This window comes from Carettochelys insculpta, chromosome 15 (genome assembly GCF_033958435.1).
Source record: "Carettochelys insculpta isolate YL-2023 chromosome 15, ASM3395843v1, whole genome shotgun sequence".
NCBI classification, from domain to species: domain Eukaryota; kingdom Metazoa; phylum Chordata; order Testudines; family Carettochelyidae; genus Carettochelys; species Carettochelys insculpta.
The window spans coordinates 2302142-2326904 of record NC_134151.1 but is presented as its reverse complement, the minus strand read 5'-3'; the positions used below and the strand labels follow the sequence as shown (position 1 = coordinate 2326904).

Here is a 24763-nt window from a genome sequence, read left to right as displayed (position 1 = left end):
GACAGCACTCTGGGCTTTCCTGGGATGCCAGCCCAGCCAGAGGTGGTAGGGGAAGGAAGGAGTACTGTGCAAGTACCTAGATAAGACTTGATTTTTGGGGAGGAGGGGGCCGGACTATATAAGCTCCATATATGAAAGTGGAAGAAAACTAACCTGAATGAGGGTGAACAAATCTTCTAAAAATGGTTGTGATAACTCTACAAGTTCTTTAGATCAAAACTTTTATAATACAGCAATCTGATCTCTTTAGGCAGTGCATAAGTATACTCCTTTGAAAGTTACTGTAGTAAAAGTTCAGCTTTACGTTTCTAACTTCATAGTGTTTTTCTCTGGAAGGTTATTTACCTTCCAGATTGATTTTTCTCCTTTCAGCAGTTTTTGCCAATCCATGTGATACTTAAGTTATGCAGACACCTAATGCACAAATGCTATGTTCATAGTTCGAAGTCTTGAGGTATGATTTTGATAGGGGTCATTTAATGTGGATTAGTAACAGAGAGGAAGCTGTGCTAGTCTATACACTATCAAAACAAAAAGCAGTCAAGTAGCACTTTAAAGACTAGCAAAATAGTTTATTAGCTGAGCTTTCGTGGGACAGACCCACTTCTTCAGACCATAGCTATGGTCCGAAGAAGTGGGTCTGTCCCACGAAAGCTCACCTAAAACTATTTTGCTAGTCTTTAAAGTGCTACTTGACTGCTTTTTGTTTTGAACGTGGATTAGTTTTTTTTTGTGTGTTTTTTTTTTTAAAATCAGTTTTGCATAACTGGAAGATAAAATCTTACAGATAAGACCACTGTTACAATGTTGAATTGTGTTCTGCCAAAATAGCAATGTACTTACAAATTATAAATAGGCTTGCAAAAGCAAACTACAAAACATGAATTATATTTTGTCTAAACCTTTTCTTAATGTTTAACAAATTGTTTTTTTTTGCGTTTGAAGGCCATTTAGATATGGTTCGTTTTCTGCTTGAAGCTGGAGCTGATCAAGAACATAAAACAGATGAGATGCACACAGCACTAATGGAGGCCTGTATGGTAAATAGCATCTAGTGAATCAATTTTGTTTGGGGTGAAAGAGGAGTAAAAAGGATTGGTAGAGCAAAGCAAGCCTATTCTCATTAATGAGATTTTTTTTAATCCACTGATCCAGAACAAACATTAGTTTTAAGGTTGGCTTGCTAGAATACCTTTTTAAAGTGGCTTATCAAAAGGCAGCCTGGCTCTCAGATTTAGTTGTCTGTGTGGAAAAACATTTCTCTTATTTTATGGAACTTGTACTTTTCTGAGATGTTGCAAGCTGCATTTGCATATATTGGCTTGATGTAGCCTTCATTTCGTGATTTCTCATGTACTTTCATGGCAATACGAGGTGTTCTGCCTTTATGAAGAGGTGTGCTCTTCCCAGTGGCTGTTTGGTCTCCTTTACTTGATTATGTCAGTTTCTCTTCTCTTGCCTCTTTGTAACACATTTTAACTTCTCCATAATTTCTTTTCTTCTCTGAGTATGGAAGCTGCTAGTAAATTTGTCCATACTAGTGAAAACTCAGTCCAGTAAGAAACTTGCTTTTCTGTGATTGTGTCCTATTGGGAGTAGTCATTACTCATCTAGATAGGATTACTCACTATGATAAACTCTGGTAATTGTGTGTTTGATTATTAACTAGCTATATTATAATGCCCAAAATATGCTGATGTATATGAGACTTTCATCCTTGACCAAAGCTCTCAAAATATAGACTAAAGTATCCTGATTGTTTTATTTCTAAATTATACAATTTCTTATTAGTTGGCAGTGAAATGTAGTAGTTTTTGTATTACTGTGCAAAAGTATTTACATTATTAATGTTGCTTGAGGTTTATAGTTAGAAAAAGAAATAAGGTTGTTTTGGGGGTTTTAGAGTAGAACAGATGGACTGTTCTGGCTTCTCAGAAGTCTTCTTGGAAGTAGATCTTACCAGCATCTGAAAATGGACTTGCATCAGAGCATTTGTTACAATGGTGTCTTTATTAAATTGGGATGTTTCTGATTTTATTTGTTTTTTCGCTTTTACTCTGCTCTTAGGATGGACATGTGGAAGTAGCTCGTTTGCTTTTAGATAGTGGTGCTCAAGTCAATATGCCCGCAGATTCATTTGAATCTCCACTTACGTTAGCTGCTTGTGGTGGACACGTGGAACTAGCTGCACTATTGATAGAAAGGGGAGCAAATCTTGAGGAAGTTAATGATGAAGGTTATACACCACTGATGGAGGCTGCACGTGAAGGGCATGAGGAGATGGTAGCACTGCTACTGGCACAGGGTAAGCAAATGATTTCATTATATAAATTACTGAAAATTAAACCTTTTCTGGTTATTCAAATGACATATTCTTATTCTAAATGAGTAAGTACTGACCTTGCTAGTTAGTGTGTAATGGCTCAGGATTTAGTACATGGTTTCAACTTAAGTTACCTTATGGGAAGAAAGTAAAACTACCATAGACTGATCTTCTTTTGAAAGGCTATGGGTTGGAAGCAGAATGGGAAGATGAGTGTTGATACAATTTACTCATGTGGCCAGACCAATTAACAGAGGATTTGTTCCCTAGGAGCAAATATAAATGCACAGACAGAGGAAACTCAAGAAACAGCTCTCACTTTGGCGTGCTGTGGAGGATTTTCTGAAGTAGCTGATTTCCTTATTAAGGCAGGAGCTGATATAGAACTTGGTTGCTCTACGCCTTTAATGGAAGCTGCTCAAGAGGGACACCTTGAATTGGTGAAATATTTATTGGCAGCAGGTATGTTGAATGACACAGGTTTGACTTACAGGAGATTTAGCTTAAAACATGCTAGCCTTAAAGAAAAGCTATGAATTAGGAAATAACATTTACTGGTAATTAAGGTCGTAGCAGGCTGCAATGGCTTCCCAAAACCTCAAAAGAATGGCAACAACTTAAGAGAAAAGATGTTCTACAGTCCTCTCCTTCTTTGTATTGCCTAAATTGGGCACTATCAACTGTGCTGACCAGCTGTCCATGAGGCTTCCACGTCCATCCAGTAGATGCCAGAACCCAAATATAAACTCAGTCTTCATTAAGCTTGCACTCTGACACACAACAGTAGGTGTCTACTTCTGCTTTTGTACATGACTGAGTAGAGCTGAGTGGTTTTTGGATAATAATTTTCTCTGTGGAAATTGTGGGTTTTGTTCAACCTAAAACTCTCTGAATTTTTGTTGTTCACTGAATAGTTTTTGACCAAACTGACGAAGTCCAAACATTTTGGCTTGACTAGACTATAAAAAAAACAAAACCACCCATCTCTATTTTGAGTGTTTTGACAAAAATAGATGAGTACATCTCCCAAAATAAAAAGTCTAGGAGGTGTGGAGGAGCTCTTATATCCTTTAGTAGTTCAGTTCTTTACCTGCCAGATGTGGACAAAGGATTTGAAGTAGGGCCTCCCACACTACAGGAAAGTGCCATAGTAATTGGGTTTAGGGTTATTGTAGTCTGGGGCTTTGAATCTCACCTGTTAAAACTGATCCACTTTTTATAAATTAGGCATCAGAACAGGAACTTTACTTGGGTCTTGTACATCCTAGCTGAATGACTTAAAAACTAGACTATAAGCGTGTGGTCCCCAAACTGTGGGGTATGCCCAGGGTGCTCTGTAGGACCTTGCCTGGCCCCCATAGGAGGCAGGGATGGAGTATTACCTTTCACCTAGCTCCAAGCAGAGGGAATAATGCAGACAGATTCCATTACAGGTAATTGGGGAGCACAACATAAGAAGTCAGAGAACCCACTGCTACAGTAATTTTCACTCTTTTCTAGGCAAAATGAAAATTCATTCATAGCCATTTTTCAAACAGCAGTGAAAAATCCAAATAGTGCTCAGTTTATTATTCATTTTTGTCAGCTTCATGGGATGTTTAGAGAAGAAAGGTTTAAGGCTTTTGTTAACAACAAACAAACTTAAGTTTGGTTCCGCTACTGCTATGCCATAAAATGGAAACGAGTTCATATCATGGCTTATTTTAAAGAAAATTATGGTCTTCTGAAATGAACTTAATGCTCATAAAAGTTAGAGGATGGGTGGTGCTAGAAAAGGAAGTAGTTCGTTCGTGGGCAAGGCCGATAGCAATCCAGCCAACTGGAGCCGAGAGATTTTGCTAGCGGTGGGGGCAGCATGCAAACACTCCCCTGCAGCAGCAAGCCACAGGGAGTGGTCTAGGGCGACTGCCATGTTTGGAAGCTTCCCTGAGTGCTGGTGGCTGGGGAGCTTCTTAGGTAAAAAACTCCTGGCCAGAGCCTGCCTCTGTCACCCCACCAGGCTCTTCATCTCCTCCTGTGTCCGTACCCCCTTCCAGACCCTGCATCTCAACCCCTTGTCTCAGGTCACCATCTAAACTCTCTTCCCCTTTCTCTTCCACCCAAGGTCACCACTCCCTCCCAGACCCTGTATCCCTTCTATACTCCTCCCCTAGGCCAGACTCCTCCTGCACTCCCCTGCTGACCCTGCACCACAATCCCCTCCTTTACCTGAACTTCCCTTCAAACCCCTACTCTGCTGCACCCCAAGCTCCCGTCTGCACCCAACCTCTTTGTCCCAGACCCCACACCCCCCATTGAAAAGTGTGGCCCTTGACCATTTACAAATTCTTGGAGTGATCTCCCTATCAGAATTTATTGGGCACTGCAGTTGCTGTAAGATGTGCCACAACCTTCCTTTGCCAAAGACTCATGGCTCTACTCCATCTCAGTTTTTTTCCCCTATTAGGCCCAATGCAGTTGGCAGTAAATAGGACATGGCTTCGGTTGCAACTGAAGGAAGATCACCTGCTTTTTTTAGGTTTAAGGTTTGGTGGATTCATTCAAACAAAGCATTTTGGTGATTAGGATATTTACAGTAACCAATAAATGTACTTTGCTTTTCAGGAGCAAATGTCCATGCAACCACAGCAACAGGAGACACAGCTTTGACCTATGCCTGTGAAAATGGACATACTGACGTTGCAGATGTATTGCTTCAAGCTGGTGCTGATTTAGTAAGACTTTTTAATGTATATCTTGTGCGTGAAAATATTTTATCTGCAAGCTTAGCATTTACTTCGACCTTTTTTACAAAAAAAAAAGTTTGTGCTTAATATAAGGCAGGTGTTAAGATAGGCATATATCTTGGAAGGATTGAAAGCCTGCAGCATCTGTCCCAGTTTTAAGACGAATAGCACTCAGTAGCGGTGCATCCATTAGTTTAAATACTTGTCTGATTCTTGGATTTGGTCATAATTCACTCTTAACCCTCACAGAATGCACCGTGAGGTTCAGTATCCTTAAAGGTGTAGTTTCAACCTATTCTTTAATGCTACCAGCATTATTCTTCATCTCTGTCCCAAAAGCTGCATTTCCATTACTGGATTAGAACTTTTGCATCTACTTCTCTCTGCATTTTAAACTTCACAAGCATTAACTGCTTCTGCTCATTTACGTGTTTTTTTTATCTTGATCTTTGGATGCTTTCTGTCATTTTGTTCTTTCTACAGCATGCAGTTTTCACAATTCAGGCTAAATGTGCCTTCCCTAAGTATGGAGTAACTTGGAATTGTATGCCACATCCCTGCTTCCACGTCTTAGTGTTGGTTCGCTTTCTAGGCTACTTCCCTGGCTTTCCCATGTTACTACTGGGTTGTGTTTTTATTGCAGTCTGTGTAGTGTATCTATTAAACAGTAAGTAAGATTGCTGTTTTGAGTTTGATTGTTGCTGCCAGTCAGCTGAAAGCTTAAAATTGTTGCTTCAGTGTACCTGTCAGCAGCAGGGATCTAACAATTTAAATATGTTTGGAACAGAATTTTAAAACATTGTTTTGCTTTTAACAGTCCTTCTGACTGTAGCATTCTTGTGGAATCTCCATCCTTCAATCTTTTTCAGTTTCCATCCTTCTAGACTGGGTCTGTCTCTGGAAATCATCACCACAGCTTATTACTTACCTAGCATTTCTTCAGTAGGCTTAAGGTGTTAGCTTTCTTGCTTGCCCATTATCTTACAGATAAACCAGGAGAGTGAAAGCCTGAACTTGCCTACTTCTGAACTTTACTCTGTTTCCTTCTGAAACCCTGAAAGTGAATTAAAGCTGTATATCACTACAATACAGCCGTGCCAGCCAAGTAATGCTGTGATTGCAGGTGCTGCTTACATTGACTTACTGTAGAAAAACAGTGTTCAAAGGTAGGAAAAAAGTCGTAACATGAGTCTACCAGCCTTCAGTGTCATCATTAAGCAGTTTAAACAACCATTTAAATGTTTGTTGAAGCCCCAACCAGAAAGAGCAGTTAAGTTAGTCATGGGTCTGGTGCTGCAATAGTGAATTATAATCACACTGTTTTTTAGAAAGAAAATTGTTAGTTTCTGACCACTTTGCATTTCGTATTCATGGGTAGGCCTTTTTGTCTCAGCAGCAGAGGGCAATTACTGTCTTCTAACTCTGGCAGGAATCAGGACACCCCAATCCTTGGTGTTTCTTTACCCAGTAAGGGGAATAACACATGCCTTTGAATAAACTCACTCATCTTTAATAACTTATCCTAGTGTATTGACATGAAATCACACAATACAAATAGAAGAGTCAGCTGAAAAGATTAGACTCAAGGGTCAAAAAATTGTTGATGGTATTCTTGACCTCCCTGGGGAACCCTGACAAGAACAGCCATGATTCACACCTGAGGACTACGCTGTGGTGACTACTCTAGATGTGATGTCAGTACATCCACTGACACCTGAAATTCTCTCTCAGCCACCAGATTGCCTTCATGGATGAAGGTTTGTAAGGACTCTAGAGCAATCCTTTGCTCCCTGGGTGTCTGTACCTCAACCACAAGCAAACATTTAGGCCCAGACTTTCCCACAGGTGTATCACTAGTGCCCTTACAAACCACTGTGTGCATGCAATAAAGTGTTCAAAGACCCAGGTATCTGGTTTCTTCTACCTCTATGACCACCACCCAACTCCTCCCTCTGTTTTCTTTTCATGGGATATTCAAGAACCACGTACAGCTATTGAGGACACGCCACGTTGCCCTCCAAGACTTTGGTGTCTTCCTTATGCATGTTGCACACAGCTGGAGGGCAATAACAGCCAAGTCGTTACTAGAAATCGCTCACTCTAGCTACACAGTTGAATTTCTCCTCTTCACCACAAATCCCTTTTCCTGGCCCCTTCCCAGTCTCTACTCTCAGAAAGGGGATCCTTCATCAAGAATTGACCTCTCTTCCAGAAAAGGGCTGATCCCACCCTCGTATCAAGGAAATGGGGTTCTAGTTCCTGTACTTTATAGTTTAAAAAACAGAGGATGGAGACCAATTCTTGATCTGCACCAACTAAACATTTTTATTAATAAATCAGAATTTTGCATGGTAGCACTGTCCTCCACAGTTCCCTCCCTTGTGGACAGTAGGAGGTGTCCCTAGCCTCTGTCTGGCAGAAGCAGGGAATAGGAACTGGGGGTAGATCACTTGATGATTACCTGTTCTGTTCGTTCATTCATTCATTCATTTCATTCTCTTTGAAAGAGAACCTACTGCAGACGCTTATTCAAGGGAAGTTACAGCTATTTGGGCATATTTGCAGAATGTAAATGAACGAAAACTCAAGACCCTGATATTCAGCATAATGGACAGCTCAATAGGAGAGGCAGACCCCACAGAGAATGGATAGATGATACAGTAGATTGGTGCGGAGCTAGTCTACAGAAACTAAGCCACTCCGCACTGGACAGGGAAAAATTAAAATTGAGAGGCATCAGACACCTATTGGGCGCTGAGCCCATGGTTGGTGATCATCATCATCTGTTCATTACCTCTAAACCACCTAGCATCTGGTATTGGCCACCGCTGGAAGACATGATATTCTGCTGCACTACTTCATGGTGGGAGGGAGGAAAGGTGGAGCTCTTTAGTAAAATGGCTGTGGTTTCAGTAATGTAAAGTCATCAGACCTCTCACGCCCCATTTGCAATAAGCAAACAATGTGACAAAACATGTACTACCTATTTACTGAGTGTTAGGCCATCTGTAAGGATATTTTCTTGATGAGGAATCTATGTTTTTGAAAAGACAGCTTAGAATTCCTGGGTGTTTTTTGTCATTTTGTACCCAACTCACAAGTTATCATTAACAGAGTTTGAGCTGTGGACTTGAACCTCTGCCACTTGAGCTACAGTAGCTGTGGTTCTGTGTATCAGCCACTGGAGAGAGAATAATGTACACTTTCCCAATGGGTTCCCAGTTATTTGCTCAGAAGAATAGAATGCTGGAAACCAGGACTCCTGGATTTTATTTCCAGTTGTGAGTTAGAACTGTGATCTAATGGTTAAAGTAATGATTGTGGGTGGCTTAGCGAAGCACTTGGATTTGGCAGATTTTATTCTGAGCAGCAGTGTGTCTGCATGCCCTCGTGGAAGATAGTCACGTGTCTTTCAGTCTTTAGATGTTGACGGCTTGTGTCACACGTGACCCAGAAAAATTCTGTGGATAAGAGTGGGTTCTGTGCCTAGCTCTACCAAAACCTTTGGTAACCTCTGTTACCTTGTTTGTAAAATTACACGCAGCTCCTCAGCTCTGGAAAAATACAAGATGGAGTACACTATTTAGCATAAGTAGTTGATCTGTACCGACAGAGACCATTTGAGGTGAAGTAGCATGTTGATGCCTCTGCAGTCAGATGACAAACAGCGAGGGTCATGGCTTACATATCTTTGTAATAAGCTACAAATCCAGTATTTTTAACTCCATGATTTAGTGTCTAGCAGAGTTATTAGTATAAGGTCCCAGGCTTGTATTTTGAAGGTGTGCAGGCTTTCTTTGAGGCTGAGGATTGAGAGGTCAGATATGCAGAGTGGTGCCTTGGTGAAAAGCATTCATTCACAGGTAATATGGTGGTGTTGTCTTTTTATTATTTGTTCGAGTTCATTCAAGAGCGTGGCGATTGTCCTGTTTCACCCACATACGTATTATTGGGGCATTAACAGTTAATCTGTACAGAAAGTAGACATCCGTGGTTGGCCTGTATCTGCTGACTTGGGGTTGCAGAGCTGAAAAATTGCTGTGTAGACCAGGCTCAGGGATCCCTTGGGTAGAGAGACCTCCAGAGCCTGGTCTTTAGCCCAGCCCAAAGGTCTGCACAGCAATTTTTAGCCCCATGAGCCTAAGATAGCTGACTCAGGCCATCTGTGGCTTGGCTGTGGGTCCTATATTCCAGCATAGAACTGTACTTTTAGTGCACGGGGTGAGGTACGCCACATGTTGATAAGTATGTGTAGAACCCGTGCATCTTGAAAGCTGTGTTGTGGCAGAATATTGATCATCATAGCAGGAGAAATGCATCTCCAGATTTTGAATGTTACTCTAGGATCTGGTGCTGTTTTGATTTGGTGTCCTTGGCTTATGAGGAACTTGCTGGCCTGGTATTGACATGGGTATCAGATCTGGAACTTTTATGTTTGAAGGATGTCTTGAGCTATCCTTAGTCATTAATAGCTTGAAATGCTATTTAGCTACACGGAGGCACTTCTGATGATGCTGGTGGTGTTAGAGGGGTGGGGTTTGAAGACCAAAAGTAGTATCATGAAAGAGATTTCTTTGAGTATGTGGTCCCCATTGAGTATGGGTTTTAAATTGTTTAATAATGCATTGTATGGGTTCCAGTATCGGGTGATAGGTGACAACTAGGGATATGTTGGAAGGTTTTTTTTTCATATTGAACCAGGTACTTGGAGTGGCCTGTTCTGTAGTGCGATCTGCTTCTCTGGTAGAATGTCTCTTTTTGTTGGTGTTTTAAAGCATGGTTAGCTGTTTATCCTGAACTTCTTCCTTCATACATATTCAGTGGTATTAGCGTGTGTGGCCTTAGATAACTGTTGTGTTTGGGGCGACTGCTCAATCTGTGAAGATAAGCATGGTGTTCTGTTGATTTCTTGTACATAGCTGTCTCTAAGGTTCCATTATTGAAGCTGATCATAATGTGCAGGAAGTGCAGAGGGTACTGGTAGCTGGAATTGTGGTGGAAATGTCTAAGGAAGTTCAGCTTATCTGTCCAGAGGATGAGAACATCATTGATATATTTCAGGTATAACATTGGTTTTGTGGTGCATTTGTCCCAAAATTCTTTCTCAAGCTGGCTTATGAATAGAGGTTGGTATATGCTGGGGATCCATTGTGTTCTCGTTTATCGTAGATGCGGATGAAGTGGATGAGTTTGTCAATGTGTTTGTGGTGGGTTCCTGAGTCTTGACCATGGTCTTGTAGCTATTCAAGAGAAACTGCATTGCCCTAAATATGAGGGTGGTTAGTGTCTAGGGGATTGACATCAATGGTGGCAAGGATGGTGCTCCAAGGGAGGTTGTTAATGTTCTAGAGTTTTTGGAGGAAGTTGGTTGTGTCCTGGAGGAAGCTGGGCCTTTATGTGGTGAGTAGCTTGAGGATGGTTTGAGTCCTGTTACTACGTCATTAAAATCACCATGGTTAGATATGATGGGTCTGCCTGGATTCCCCTGTTTGCATATCTTGGAAAGCATATATAAAGTTTGTGGGGGACAAGGTTGTCATTGTTTTCCTAGTTCAGTGGAAAAGGATTTATTGATATCCTTAGATTCTTGGTTGAATTGTGATATGAGAGTGTCTGATTTCTTTATAGTAGGTGGTGCCAAAAATTGTTAGCTTTGTTAATGTAGTCATCACAGTTGAGAATCTGGATACCATTTCTGTTGTTTGCTAATTTAACTGGTATCTCCTGGTTGATTTGAGGAACGCTGTAGCTGTCCTGGTGGCAGTGGGAGTGGGTGGTGGATATAATTAGGGATTTCAGTCATCAGTTTAATGATCAACTGTGTGGTTTTTTTTCTGTGGTGGGGTGTGAAATTAGATTTTTTTTTCTTATGACTGTTGTTGGGAAGGTAGTTCTGGATGATATTGCCGTGAAACAATTCTTTGAGGTGGAATCAGTGAAATAATTCTATTTCTCTACATGTTAGTGGTATTTTACATTCTGTGATGGACTAAAAGTTTGGTGATAATTCAGCTCCAGTAATGAGTGGTCTTAATAAATAGATGATGAGGTGTTTGGTTGGACCCAGTGCTTTGGTTTCTTCTAAAGGTGGTATTCTGTAGTTTGTGGAGTTATTGCAGTTGGTTCCACTTCACTTTTCTGTTGGATGGCTGTCATCAGATTTTTATAGTAGCTTTTTTTGGCTTTCTGCCTGGTCTCCAGGTAGGTTTTCTGATTTCTCCTGCTTCCATGTGTTGGAGTATATGATGATTTCAGTTTGAGGTAGTCTCATTTAATATGGGAGCTGCAGGAGTTGATGTCTCAATTTTTCAGAAGTCCTTCAGAGCTATTCAGCTTTTTTGGAGGTGTATGTAGAGGTTAGAGAGTAGTAGGTGGTGAGTCCTCAAGAAACATTTTATTTCATGAAGTAGACCTTGTTAAGTTTTTTGTTTCCTTTTTTCTCGTGTTGGAGTTTCCATTTCAAGTGCAGAACTCAGAATCCTTTGTTGCTTGCAGTGTTGTAGCTACGTTGGCTTTGAGATATTCCCAAGACAAGATGGGTGAGATGGAAGCTTTTAAATTTATACAGAGTTGTTCTTTCAAGCCTGAGGTACTCTTCGTCACAGCTTGATTGTCTGTTTCCCAAGAGATGGGTGTGATATTTAGTGGAAGCCACAGCAATGCAAACAGCAGTGAGTGGCAGGAGAGATTTATCTTCACTTTCTATCTGTTTACTTTCCTCTTAGCTAAAAGTGCATTTGGTTGAAGATCTCTTCTTCTAAACTGAAAGCATGATTTATCTGAAATGCAGCACACTTGAGAGCCAGCCTCTTGACGCTCATTTTCAATATGACTGAAAACATAGGCTACCTTCAGAGAAGATGCTGGTCCATGTTATTTATGGCTTAATAGTAAAGGGAGTTGTGTGGCAGCAGCCAAGATTTCTAGGGGGAAAGTAAAGTATAAGTTGCAGTGCTCTGGTCTCTGCAGCCTGTGTACTTCTACACCTTCAGAAGAGGTTATACTCTTGCAGAGCTGGGGCTGGCCCAGAGGAACAGGTGCAGCCCCAGGCAGGCTCCCCAGGAATGTGAGCACTTTTTGTGCTAGAGTCCAGGAGGATAAAGAGAGACTTGCAAGGGCCTCCTGTATATACAATAGCATAACATCCATCCTTGGTTTCCATCTCAAACACATGTGCTTTCTTATAACTACATTATGCTTGCCTTCAGAACCCAAGGATATTCTATGAACACCATCTTCAAAAGGAAACAGAGCTGGTTAATTGATAGCCACTCAACTCAGATCCAAACAAATGAGGAAATGCCATGGTACAGGATACTTCTTAATCTAATCCTAGTGCTCACAAGTTTTCACTGACAGATTCTGCACCATCACAGCAAACTTATTTTTTCCTCCAATTGATGATAAAACATAGTATACATTAATTTCCCTCGTACCATAATGCAAATCTTTAATATCAAGCTTATATATTCCCCAGATACATCACACTGCACACTTAAACCTATACATAGGTCAGGCTGAATTCTTGCTCTTGTATAAATTTTAAGCAGGGCTTTGTTATACTGTGAGAGAGATTACTATGTTGCTCTAAGTATGAGGGACTGAAAAGTAATTGTGTTTTCTTAGTGCTGGTTCTGAAATATCTGGGAACACAGTAGAGGAGCCATGGTTACTAGCAGGGATGCTCATGTTGTCTGTCTAAGAACTTTGAGTGCACCCAGGACATTGAAACTGAATTCTTGGAATCCTGTTTTGGCTTAGTCTGTCCTTACTCAAATGTTGCAGAATATGTGCTGAAATCCCCCTTCTTCCTGACTGGGTGTGACCAAGAAAGCATCAGGTCTTCATGGCCAAGTGTTCATTTTATTTGTAGAATAAGATCCGTGAGTTCTTCTTTTTCCTTCCGCAGGACAAGCAGGAGGACTTAAAGAAGACTATTTTGGAGGGCATAGAGACGGCCAAGCATCAGGTGAGGTTGGCCTTTGATGCTTGTAAGCTAACACCTCAAAAACAGATGCTCACAGCAAGCATGGTTTAAGGCATCTGAATTTCATCAGAGGTGCAAAAGACTTGCTATGTAGTGTATTAAATCTCTTCATCGTTGCTCTACTTTTTTGGTTTCTTTCTCTTCAGTCCTTTGGGTTAATTTCTAATCCCTTCCTTCCTTAAGAACTAGAGGACATCAAATGAGATTAATGGATAGCAGGTTCAAAACTAATAAAAGAGAGTTTTTCTTCACACAGCGCACAGACAACCTGTGGAACTCCTTGCCAGAGGATGCTGTGAAAGCCAGGACTCTAACAGAGTTTAAAAAAGAGCTCAATAAATGTTTGGCGGTTAGGTCCATAGATGGCTGTTAGCAAAGGGGTAAGGTATAGTGCCTAGCCTTTTGTCAAAGGTGGAAGATGGATGGCAGGAGACAAATCGCTTGATCATTGTCTTCAGTTCACCTCCTCTGGGGCACCTGGCATTGGCTACTGTCGTCAGACAGGTTACTGGGCTAGATGGACCTTTTGGTCTGACCCAGTATGGCCGTTCTTGTGTTCTTAATTGTTGTGTTGCTCTTTCCCTGTGTAGGATAGGGCCATCTTATTAAACCAGCTTTCACAAATGGTGGCTGCAGTAAACCCTTTACAAGTAATAGGGTCACCATATCTCTGTAGGGTCTTGTCTTCAGTTCACTTAGCCAGAAACTCATTTGCGTTTTAGTGAGTTTTACTGTGTTTTTGCCCACCTCCTCAAGTTTGTCTGTAAAGGGCAGGTTTTGTTTTACAAAACTTAGTTTGAGTCTTGTGGTCAGGGTTTAGTCTTGAGAGTTATATGAGAAGGGTGACAGAATTAGTGAAGAACTCCAAATTTTCAGCAAGGGGGCAGGGAGGAAAAGAAAATGTTGAAAATAGTGTTGTTTAGATATATTATTCAGAACAATGCAGTATAATATTTGCCCCTAGAGGACTTGAGGTTTTAGCACTTTCACTGGGAATTAGAATGCTCATAAACCAAAGGAAGTTGTTACAAATGAATTCAAGAAAAAAACCTCTGTCCCTTAGCAGATCCAGAACAAAATCCAAATTCTGTAAACTATTTTTATGTAGTTACATCTAATGAGGGATGGTGTATCTCTTTGAAGTTTGAACACAGCAGTCCATTTCATCTCTTGAGAGACTACTGGTTTCATATTTATCCAGGAATAATTAAGTAGTTAAGTTGGATAGAGTTCAAATAAGGGACAAGAAAATGTGTTGTTATAGTGGTAGATTGAGCCCCTGTGGTCTATTTAAGTTTAACAAAGAAGATAAAAGGGTGACTTGATCAGTTGCTGTAAATAACCACATCAACAACACACATTTGGAAATGACTTATTCTGTCTAGCAGACAATGATAACAAGATACAATGACTGGAAGTTAAATCAAGGTGTAAATTTTTAAATGAGGTTAATTCATCAGACAATTTTTGAATTAACACTGGACTAGAACATTTATTTTAGAATATCAAAACAGGAATTAATATAAATAAGTCATGGTCTTTATTACGTGAGAGATCAAACTAGTTTATCACAGTGGTCCCCTCTGTTACTATAATCTGTTGTAACAGCTACAGCTTCTAAGCTTGGATGTATTTCATTAATTTAATAATTGGCTAGTCAAGGATATCTTTCAGAGGCCTAACAGTTATTTTACCATGTTACTGAAATCACAAAGTCTTGGTTTGGAATCCTTATTGGCCCTATTAAATATGATATAAAATCTCTCTTGTAAGAGCCTAAGAAATTGAGGTTGATTGTATCAAAGATAAGGGTGATATCAGCAACAATAATAAATACTGGGTTTATTGTTTGAAATCCTTGGTGTTTACTGCTAATACACCAGAGATTCTTAAACTATATCTAGTCACCTGTAAGAAATATATGGTCCAAATCAAATGCGGACTGAGGTGTAAATGTTCCGATTCCTCCTTTCAAAATTGTTCTCTCCCCCATATTCAAACTAGCTTGGGAAATCTCTAGTAGAAGTGTAGCCTGGTTCCAACTGTAATGGTGTTAAAAATCTGCACCTTGTCTATACTATATTATCACCTGTGACACACATCTACTAAATTTGTTTAAAACCTTTTCTAGTACAAAGCTTATCAATCGTAGTCCACTTCGTGTGGTGTTCCTGTAAAATGCTGTTGGCCTATCGCTAATAAAGTGGTTTGATAATACTTCATGTGCCAACCACCAGTGAAGCAGTGTGCTAAAATAATTTTGGAAAAAAAACAACAAAAAAACAAAAATAGATGCTTGAGGCTTTGGATTTTTCAAAAAGTGTCTGTCTGTAGCAGTAGGTTCACTTGGAGAAGCTGTGGGTTTCAGCTGCTTATTGCTGGCCCTTTCTACAATAGACTAAAGAAATTAAATGCTTTTTGAATGTGCACCCAAAATTTTTTACAAAGAGGGTATGTCTTAGTACAGTAATCCCTCAAAGCTCAGTTTTGAGTTGCGCTTAACTCACATTAAGATGCGTTAAGTGCAACTCAAAATCCTGTTCCACGCAGCCCCTGTTCCTGTTTTTTCTCTCTCTCTCTCTCTCTCACACATGCACTGCAGCCTGTGTTCACACCCCCCATGCGCAGTTCTGGTTCAACACCACCCCTGCTGCTCTGGCTCACCCCCCTGCCTCCAGTTTCTCAAAGGGCTGTGCAGCCTCAGCTCAGTTCCACCCAGTGCTGCCCTAAACCCATCCCAGGCTTAACCCCCTGACCCACTCCCATGGCTCCAGCCCCCACCACCAGGCTTAACCCTCCCAAAGTGCCTCCCACATCCCAGGAGTTACCTTTCCAAAGGAGCTCCAGGTGCTTCTGCGGCTGGGGAAAAAAGCCGCCCCCCTGACTTACGCAAAATTCGAGTTATCCGAGGGTTGCTTGGGAACACAACCCTCACATAACTTCAGGGACTACTGTATTTCTCCTACCTTCATGTCTATCTCTCTCTCTTTGCTTGATAAATATTAAAATTAATTGTAAAGGAATTATTTTCTGATGAATATAGCTGTACATCTGTTGACAAAAGCAGGTTATAAACATCCATTTGAGAATCAACTGAGAAGTAATTCATAATTTCTCTTTATCTTTGTTGGGTCATGTTAGAACCTTTTCTGTTAATAGGCAATGATAATGAAAACCAGTGTTGTGGTGTGAAATCTGTAAATCCAGCTGCAAGTCTCACTGCAGATTTACCAAGCATCAGTATATGCTAACTACTAAGGTTTGGCCCACTGGGTAGGTGCTGCACTGGCAATTTTGCTACACCTTTCTGAGAAGTGGTGCCTTGTTTGGGTTTTGTTTTTAAAACAAGGAGCCAGTACACTCTCTCTCCCCTCACTCCCAGCCAGTCCTATGGCTGTAGTTGCTGAAGTGCTGGTATTCAGTACAGTAAACCCTCAAAGCATGATTTCAATTTGTGCTTAAGTTGCATTAATGCAAGTGAAGTTCAAATCAAAACCACCCCACTACCCTTTAGCCTCCAAATCCCCCATCTGGGGGAGCCCAGCGGGCATACAGCTGCTTCTGGCACGGTTTCTCCCAGTTGGAAGAAACCAGGCCACAAGCAGCTGTGTACCTCCCAGCTGGGAGAAGCCAGTGACCATGTGTGGGGGAAGCAGGCAGCTGGAACGGTGGCGGAGTGCTGCTACTCCCTGGTTTCCCCCATCTGGGCAAAGCTGGAGAGCAACAAAGCTGCTTCAGAGGCTCCATTTGCCCACTCCTGCACCAGGGGAATTCTGGAGATCCCTTCCCACCCCCCATTTACACAAAATTTGATTTATGTGGAGGTTGCCCAGGACGCAACCCCTGCGTAAATCAAGAGATTACTGTACTGGCAAATACTGACACAAAAAAGCACTGTTGAGGAGACATTCTTCACTCTCAAAAACCAGCAGGAGAGCATTTCAGTCTCCCTGGACACACAGTAGCAGACTTGAAAGTTGCCATACTTCAGAGAAGAACTTTAAATACAGACTTGTACAAGAACTGCAGAGGTGGAGTTCTTATGGAAACTTGACACTGTCAGACTGAGCCTCAGTAGAGACTGGGAATGGCTGGCTCACTACAGAAATACTTGTCCCTCCTTTGGTATTCACACCTTCTCATCAACTGAGAATGCACCACATCCAGCCTGGCTCAGTTGACCTCATTAGCACTGGAACTCCACATAATGTAACACACCCATTTTTTGCATGTGTACCTGCCAAAATTAAGCTTCCACTTCATGCATCTGGTGATGCCATAATAAAATGTGGTATTTTTTAAGGAGCCACAGGACTTGTTTTGCTGAAACATACTAACACTTCTACCCCTCTGAAATATCTTGTAAGGAGTATCATCTGTGATATTACTTTGTCATGTATTCATCACTGGGACATCTCAATGTGGAAAAGCTATTGTCAATCCTGTGTATTGTAATCAATTTCACAAGGGCTTTTTTATATCATATGAGCTAGTTTTGTAAGATAAAACGAGTATAGGTCCCTTGTTCCTAGTATCTGTGAAAACCTTAGCCACCTCCTACTCTTTATCTTGTCATGATATTTTGATCTATCTAAATTCTTTTTACTTTTTTTTAAATACTTGTCCCTTTACAGTGAGATTTCTGATTTTATCCTCTTTTTACTCCATTGTGCTGATAAGACACATTGGATTGCATCTTGCATTCTCTTTACTCACAAAATATGGATTTGTCCTTTGGAGTAGTACATGATTATTTGTAACCTATACACCTCCCTCTGAAGTTAGGATTCATTCTGTAGGTAGTCAGTCTGGGATTCAGCGTTCGAAGCATTGCATCAGAATGGACAGACTATTGTTGTTGAAAGCGTTACAGTTTATGCAAGCTCCCCGATAGCCAATGTCTGTTGCTCTGAATAAAATGCAGTGTTGTAGCTAAGGATATTAGAGTCGAGGTGCATGAGAGGTGGTATCTTTTACTGAACCAACATATCAGACTTGTTAGTGAGAGACAAGCTTTTGAAATACACAGCTTTCATTTCTGGGTGGATGCCTATCACAAACCACAGCAATCAGATGCACACATTTGGCAGGCTCAGAAGTCAGACTGAATGTGCGTAGAAAATAGACTGCCTTCTCTCCCCTGGCAATATCTGTCTGTTCTGGCTTGACTCCTATGCTGGGGATCACGTTCTGCTGCTGTCGCTTTGTAATGGCTAAATGGAGGACTGCAGTCTCTACAGATAGCTGGCATCTTATAATTGCATTAAAATAAAATACTGCCTGCTGTTCTGGGTTTTTTGGAGAGAAAAGATATTTGTCCAAGTGTGGAGTCAGGTGGGAAGAGAGACCAAAATGAGTAAGGCTCAACTTCTGAAGGAAATATGAGTTAAAAATGAGTAAGTTAGCTAGATCAGGGTTTTCCAACCTGTGCGTCATGATTACATTTCAGAAGGGTCATGGGCTGGGCTGGGCAGCTCCACATTCAGACTCCTGACATATCAGAGGGGTAGCCGTGTTAGTGGATCTGCAAAAGCAACGAGGGGTCCTGTGGCACCTTGTAGACTTAATAGAAATGTATGAGCGTAAGCTTTCATGGGCAAAGACCCACTTCGTCAGACCTGCATCTGACAGAGGGTCTTTGCCCACGAAAGCTTATGCTTGTACGTTTCTGTTAATCTATAAGGTGCCACAGGACCCCTTGTTGATTTTTCAGACTCCTGAAGTGGTTCTCAAGTTCTTGATTGGATTAACTGTCAGGCAGTTAAGCCAATCAATTAAATTGAGAACTGTTTCAGCTGGGGGGCAGAGAACTGCATACCTGAGGAGCAGTGCCCAGCTCAGGTAAGGTGAGGGTCAGAGGGGGCAGAGCTGATCAGCTCCCTGGCTTCCAGCCTCTGCAGGAGATGGGGTCCCCGCAAACCGCAGCCAAGTTCCTGCGGTTGGTGCTGCCGGCTGGGGCGCTGGGCTCCCTCTACCTCCCCTAGCTCCCTCCAGCCTGTGAGTGACTCCTAGCCCCTGAGTGTGATTTCCCCATGACCCCTCCAGCCTCTGAGTGTGACTCTGCTAGCCCCCTGCATCCCCAGAGTGTGACACCCCTAGCCCCTGAGTGAAACACCTGTAGCCCCCTTCAGCCGGAGTGACTCCTAGCCCCTGAGTGTGACTCCCCTAGCCTTCTCTAGTCCCCTCCAGCCCCTGAGTGTGGGGTTTAAGCTGTGGGGAGCAGTTTGGGGATGAGTGTTTTTCCACCACCACAACTGTAACTAACTGTAGTAAGTGTAGTATTGTTGTATTATTTCCCCTTTCGTATGAAAAAACTATTACAAATAGATAAACATGAGGGGGTACAATTTTATATTCTTGCCTCAGGCACAAAATTAGCTAGTTACGGCTCTGCTTCCGTCCGCCGCCCCCCCCCCCGCCCCCGCCCCGGTTTTTGAATTGCCTTGGTACACCAAGTCTTCCTGAATTGTCAAAATGGGTCCCTGTATGAAAAAGGTTGGGAACCACTGGGCTAGATGCATGGCTAGTGTTTTATGCTAGTGCACGTATTTGAAGTTTATAAACATCAAGGAAAATCAGCATTTGATTTCTTGAGGAAATGGAACTTAGTTAAACAGTATATATGGAATAATTGTATGAAATTTAAGTAAAGGGAAAATTAGCATGGACACAAGTAGGCACTCATACACAGAAGATTTATCTCCTTTCAATGTGGGGTGGATCTCCTCCTCTTGTCAGCATTCTTTGTGGTGTTAGCCATTCCTGTGTAATTGTCTGGTTCTTTTCCCACAATGCTTGTATTATCTCAGGGGTAGGCAGGATTTATCACCAACTTCCACCTTCACTTCTCTTGTCAGTTTTCTGAGATTATTTGCAGTGTCTCCTTTCCAACATCTTTCATGTCATTCATACTTGAACATGAGCAGCCCAAGTAAAACTTCAGTTTTGGGAGACAGCGTCTGAGGGCTCTGAAGAGTATGTCTCACCACTGACAATTAGGTTATTTTTCCTTTGTCTTTTCAACTTCATGTTCTCCAAATCTTCTTTTCAAAGATAAGATGCCCTCCATTCTATCTCATAAGGCTAATTTGATGCACTTTTTGTTGCATATAATTGATTTGTCTGACTTGTGGATGATAAAAATCCCATTTCAGCATGTTACAATTCTGATTGTGGCTATTCTGCAATTAGTGGCTTAGCTAAGAGATTTTTTCCATTCTTGCCTCACCATATGTTTGACAAATGAGCCATTTGAATGTGTGTATCAGAGAAATTTTGGTGCAAATAAATAGTTTGGTGATAAAGAAACTGAACAAAGCTAGAGGTCAGGAAACCTTCCAGGGAGAGCTATAAAAATGTAAGGTTGATGATGTGCTGTTAGTGATCTTAGTGTAATTCACTAACAATGAACGTTCATTGGCACTTTTTCAGGAAATTACATGAAAATACACTAGTAAGGATTTATACAGAATATTCATTAAAATTAATAGAACAGTCTAAATCCTTAAGCTGAAACTTTTGGACATGAAGACTCTTGGTTGGTATGTTTTGCCAATATACAATAACACTTTTTTAAAATACACTTACTTTTATAACAGGAGCATGAATCAGAAGGTGGAAGGACACCACTAATGAAGGCTGCAAGAGCTGGTCACTTGTGCACTGTACAGTTCCTTATTAGCAAAGGTAAAATAATAGTACCAGTGGCTGAAATGTCATTGACTCGTTCTGTTAAAGTTTAGCATTGTGGGTTTAATACCTGCTAGAATACAATTTTTCCTTGCGTCAAGAGTGCTCATTTATGGTGAGATGATTTTGTTTCAGTTAACTAACATTATACAGGCTTGCTCGCTTTGGAACGCAGAAAGAATTTTCTATTGAAAATACTAAAGATGTGAATGGTTACTGGGTAAGCATCTCAGCCCAGGGGTGGGCCGTTCTAGCTTGGCCAAATGGGGCCCACCCCTCTGCCCCACACCTAGACCTCCTTTAATCAGATAACTTGTTAAACATCACATTTAACTAGTTAACCAATTAAATGGGATTTAACATCCCTAGAAAGTGTTCTGCCCTAAACTATAAAGGCTAAAATGTGGTAAGGCTAAAATGTCAGCATGTAGTTATGTAATATTTCAAGCATGTTGGTCTAAAAATGTTTGCAGTCAGCTCTTGCCCAGAGTACTCATGGGTTAAAACATAAATACACCTTATTATGAAATCATTGAGATTCTGGGAATGTAAAAATAGATCTAACATTTATTTTAATTATGTGAATATCCTTCCTTTGCTCACTTGCACGGTGGTATCACTGTACATCTTTTTATGAAGGGCATTTGGATGCAAATTCAGGCTATCTAAGAAATCCTATTTTCACTTTTGAAATGTCTGTCATTGTTATCTTTGCTCTGATTTTTTTATTACATTTAACTTACATCTTAGATTTGATACACTGTCAAAATAAAAAGAAACTCAGTTTGTTGTTTAGAATGTGAACATGAAGAAATTCTTACTAAATGTGCATGAGATGCTTTCTTCACAGGTGCCAATGTTAATAGGGCTACTGCTAATAATGACCACACAGTGGTGTCATTGGCATGTGCAGGGGGCCACCTTGCAGTTGTTGAACTCCTCCTGGCTCATGGTGCAGACCCTACTCATCGACTTAAGGTATCCAATTTAAACTGCTCATTGTGATTTTTATGCACTCACCTGTCATATTGCTTATCCTTATCCGTTACTTGAAATGAAAGTACTGCAGAGTTTACTTTGATCAAAAGGCAAAGGTGAACAATTTTAAACTTAAAAATTAAGAGATTTTTCTGTGACATTATGTAGCGAAGAGAAGAACTCCCCTTATTATTGCATTTTCTCTCTTCAAACTTTCTCCCCAGGATGGCTCAACAATGCTCATTGAAGCTGCAAAGGGTGGACATACAAATGTTGTTTCTTACTTACTGGATTACCCAAACAATGTTCTGTCAGTTCCTACCGCAGACATGTCTCAGCTCACACCACCTTCTCAGGATCAGTCTCAGGTAAGGCAAAAAGAAAAGTGCAATTAAACATACATTTCCATGCTGAAAATATACCTTTTTAGTAAAATTCTGTATTTAACAATAAATGCAAACCGAGTTTAGTGGAATTAAAATAAATGTGTGACTTTGATTTTTCTAAGTTATGTATTTAGAAACGCTTACTAAAAAGGGGCCATGAATGAACCTAGGAGTTCCTGGGAAAATGCACATGTACATTTTCCATCTTCTGTTTAGCAATTTCTGCTCCCTAATAAGTCAGTTCAGATCCTGCATTTCCAGGTGACCGTTTCAACTGATTGAAGTTGCTCAGTCTTTACTGTGTTGCCTTAGCACTTCTACACCCATGTGGTAATGCATTGGAAATAATGCTGCTTGTTTTCCTTATGCATTGGTATCTGACATAAAGGAAAAGACAGTTTATTATATGTACCTGGGATTTTCAGAATGGCTCATAGGAACTAGATTTTCAGTGGGAGTTGGCCACCAGACTCCTAAGAAGCCTAGGAAAACCCAGCCTACAAAGAGAACCAAGAATCAGTTAATAGAATACAGTTAAGAGAAGAAAAGATGCAGATAAAATGCAGTTATGTTCACAATTTCAAGAGCTGGATGTATGATGTTTAGGCTAGTTGTTCTTTCTAAGTACTTTCAAAAACTGGTAAGTTTAACATGAAGTAGTTTTAAAGGCAAAGCTTTATTTAAAATAAAATCACAACTGCACTGTGCTACATATGCAAGTACAGTGTGTGATGAATTTTCTCTGAGCAATGTCTGCTGTCACTAAGGGCTCTCATATAACTTCAAGTTGTGGTGCTCACTTTTCAAAAATTTTATAGCTTTAGTTTAAAAAACAAAAACCCAAAAACTTGCCCGACAGCATTTGCATGGCAGGATCTAATATGGCATTTCTTTGAACCAACAAATGAAGAATTACAACACCAATAGTAAGTATTGTGTGGCAGTTCTTTACTGTTTTTCATGCACCCCCTTTCTTGCATGTGAACTGAAACGAATTTAGCTGATGGTATTCTGACTTGTGGGCTTCTGTTGATACCAATTTACCCCTGTCCTTTACTACCTAACTTTCTTTGTGGCCCACTCAGGGGCAGGGGCCTACTTGTGGGAATCGGAATCAGCAGCTAGGAGGGGAGTGCAGGGGCCAGGAGGGGAGCCTGGCGGTCCCACAGGAAACCCCAGAGGTTGGCATCAGAGGGACCAGCATTGACCTCTCCTGACCCAGAAAACCCCTGGTTCTAAACCAGTCAGGTCCCCAGGGTGCCAGACCAGGGAGGTCCAACCTATGCCTCTTTGAGAACAGGTAGATGCCAAGACTTAACTAAAGAGAAGGAAGAAAGTATGGTTAACTCTGAAGTTAGTATGCCGGAGGTGGAATGTTACTTTTGGAAATAGATATGTTAAGGAATGATGTGTAGCGCACCGTTGGATGCTAGTGGAAGGGAGTGTGTGCAAATAAAAACGTATTTCTGGATTAGGTTATGAAATTCTTGTGAATTGATAACTGAGGCAGGTTCTGTCTGTTTGATTCTTTTTTTTTTTTCTTCTTTAGGTTCCACGTGTACCAATGCATGCACTTGCCATGGTTGTCCCTCCCCAGGAACCTGACAGAGCTCCTCAAGAGACGTCTCCTCCGCTCTTGGGAGTACAGAAAGGTCAGTATATGGCCACTTCATAGTGTCTTATTTTAGCATCTGACAGGATTGGGGGAAGCTTTATTATAGTACTTCTGAAACTAATGCATAGGTCAGTCCTCACTCCATCTGTAATTGTAAACAATTGTAGTTCCAGCTGGAGGGCAGTGTTCTTTATAATGTGCAATTCATCTGTATTATTGCCCTGGGTAGTATAGAACATTGGCTACTGATCATGGTTATTGAAAAATGACTTGAAGAAAATGATCAGTTATTTAATTTCCATGTAGTGCATTAGTAAGACTCTACAAAGATGTAGAGTACACTGATCATTATAAAATAATTGGAATGAGTATATGAAGAATTATGTCAGCCCATTTTCTGCTGAAACTAGTGACATTAGTTAGGCATTGCCAGAACCATTAACTGCAAAGCTATTTGTAGAAAATCCTCGATAGTTCCCGGTTTAAGTAGTGGTTATGTCAGGGTTTTCTTTATAAGCAAGGTTAAATACAGTTTTTTAAAGAAAAGGGTATTTTCAATGGCTAAATGGCAGATTTCATGGGTCATCCATTTGGAGGCACATTCTGCTTTGAAATCTTGGTTTCTGTTAAGCTAGTTCAGCAAGAGAAAAGATCTCTTGTGGAGAGCTCCTGATGGAGGCTCTTCAGACCTATTAGCGCTATTGCAGGACTGGACAAACTTTTTGGCCTGAGGACCATATTGGGGTTCAGAAACTATGGAGTACCAGTAGGGAAGGCTAGGAAGGCGCTCTCCCTACCCGGCCAGTCTTGACCTGGCCGCAGCCCTCATCTAACCACCCATGCTTCCCATCCCACCAGGCTCACCTGCCTCCTATCCAGCCCTTCCCAGTACTTTCATACAGCCCCCTAAGACTTCCATCCATCCAACCCTGCTGTTCCCCAATACTAACTGCCCTTACCCCCTTCCTCCCCCTTCCCAAAATTCCCTGCCTCCTATCCAACCCCTCTACCCCTGCAACTGCAGCACTGGGGCTAGCACTGCTACAGCTGTGCCACCTG

General features: G+C 41.1%; 1 protein-coding gene across 13 annotated transcripts in view; it reads left to right on the top strand.

Moving 5' to 3' along the window:
* Positions 1-24763, top strand: part of ANKHD1 (ankyrin repeat and KH domain containing 1) — a 170430-nt gene that overhangs the window by 92172 nt on the left and 53495 nt on the right. For 8 of the 13 annotated variants that reach the window (XM_075010051.1, XM_075010050.1, XM_075010048.1 and 5 more), the window contains exons 7-15: positions 946-1040; positions 2068-2305; positions 2594-2785; positions 4928-5037; positions 12959-13018; positions 20635-20722; positions 21576-21703; positions 21928-22071; positions 23639-23741. In XM_075010051.1, the coding sequence (XP_074866152.1) occupies positions 946-1040; positions 2068-2305; positions 2594-2785; positions 4928-5037; positions 12959-13018; positions 20635-20722; positions 21576-21703; positions 21928-22071; positions 23639-23741 (1158 nt within the window). The remainder of the gene's footprint in view (positions 1-945; positions 1041-2067; positions 2306-2593; positions 2786-4927; positions 5038-12958; positions 13019-20634; positions 20723-21575; positions 21704-21927; positions 22072-23638; positions 23742-24763) is intronic. The other 5 variants (XM_075010053.1, XM_075010055.1, XM_075010056.1 and 2 more) reach the window with 1 other exon arrangement.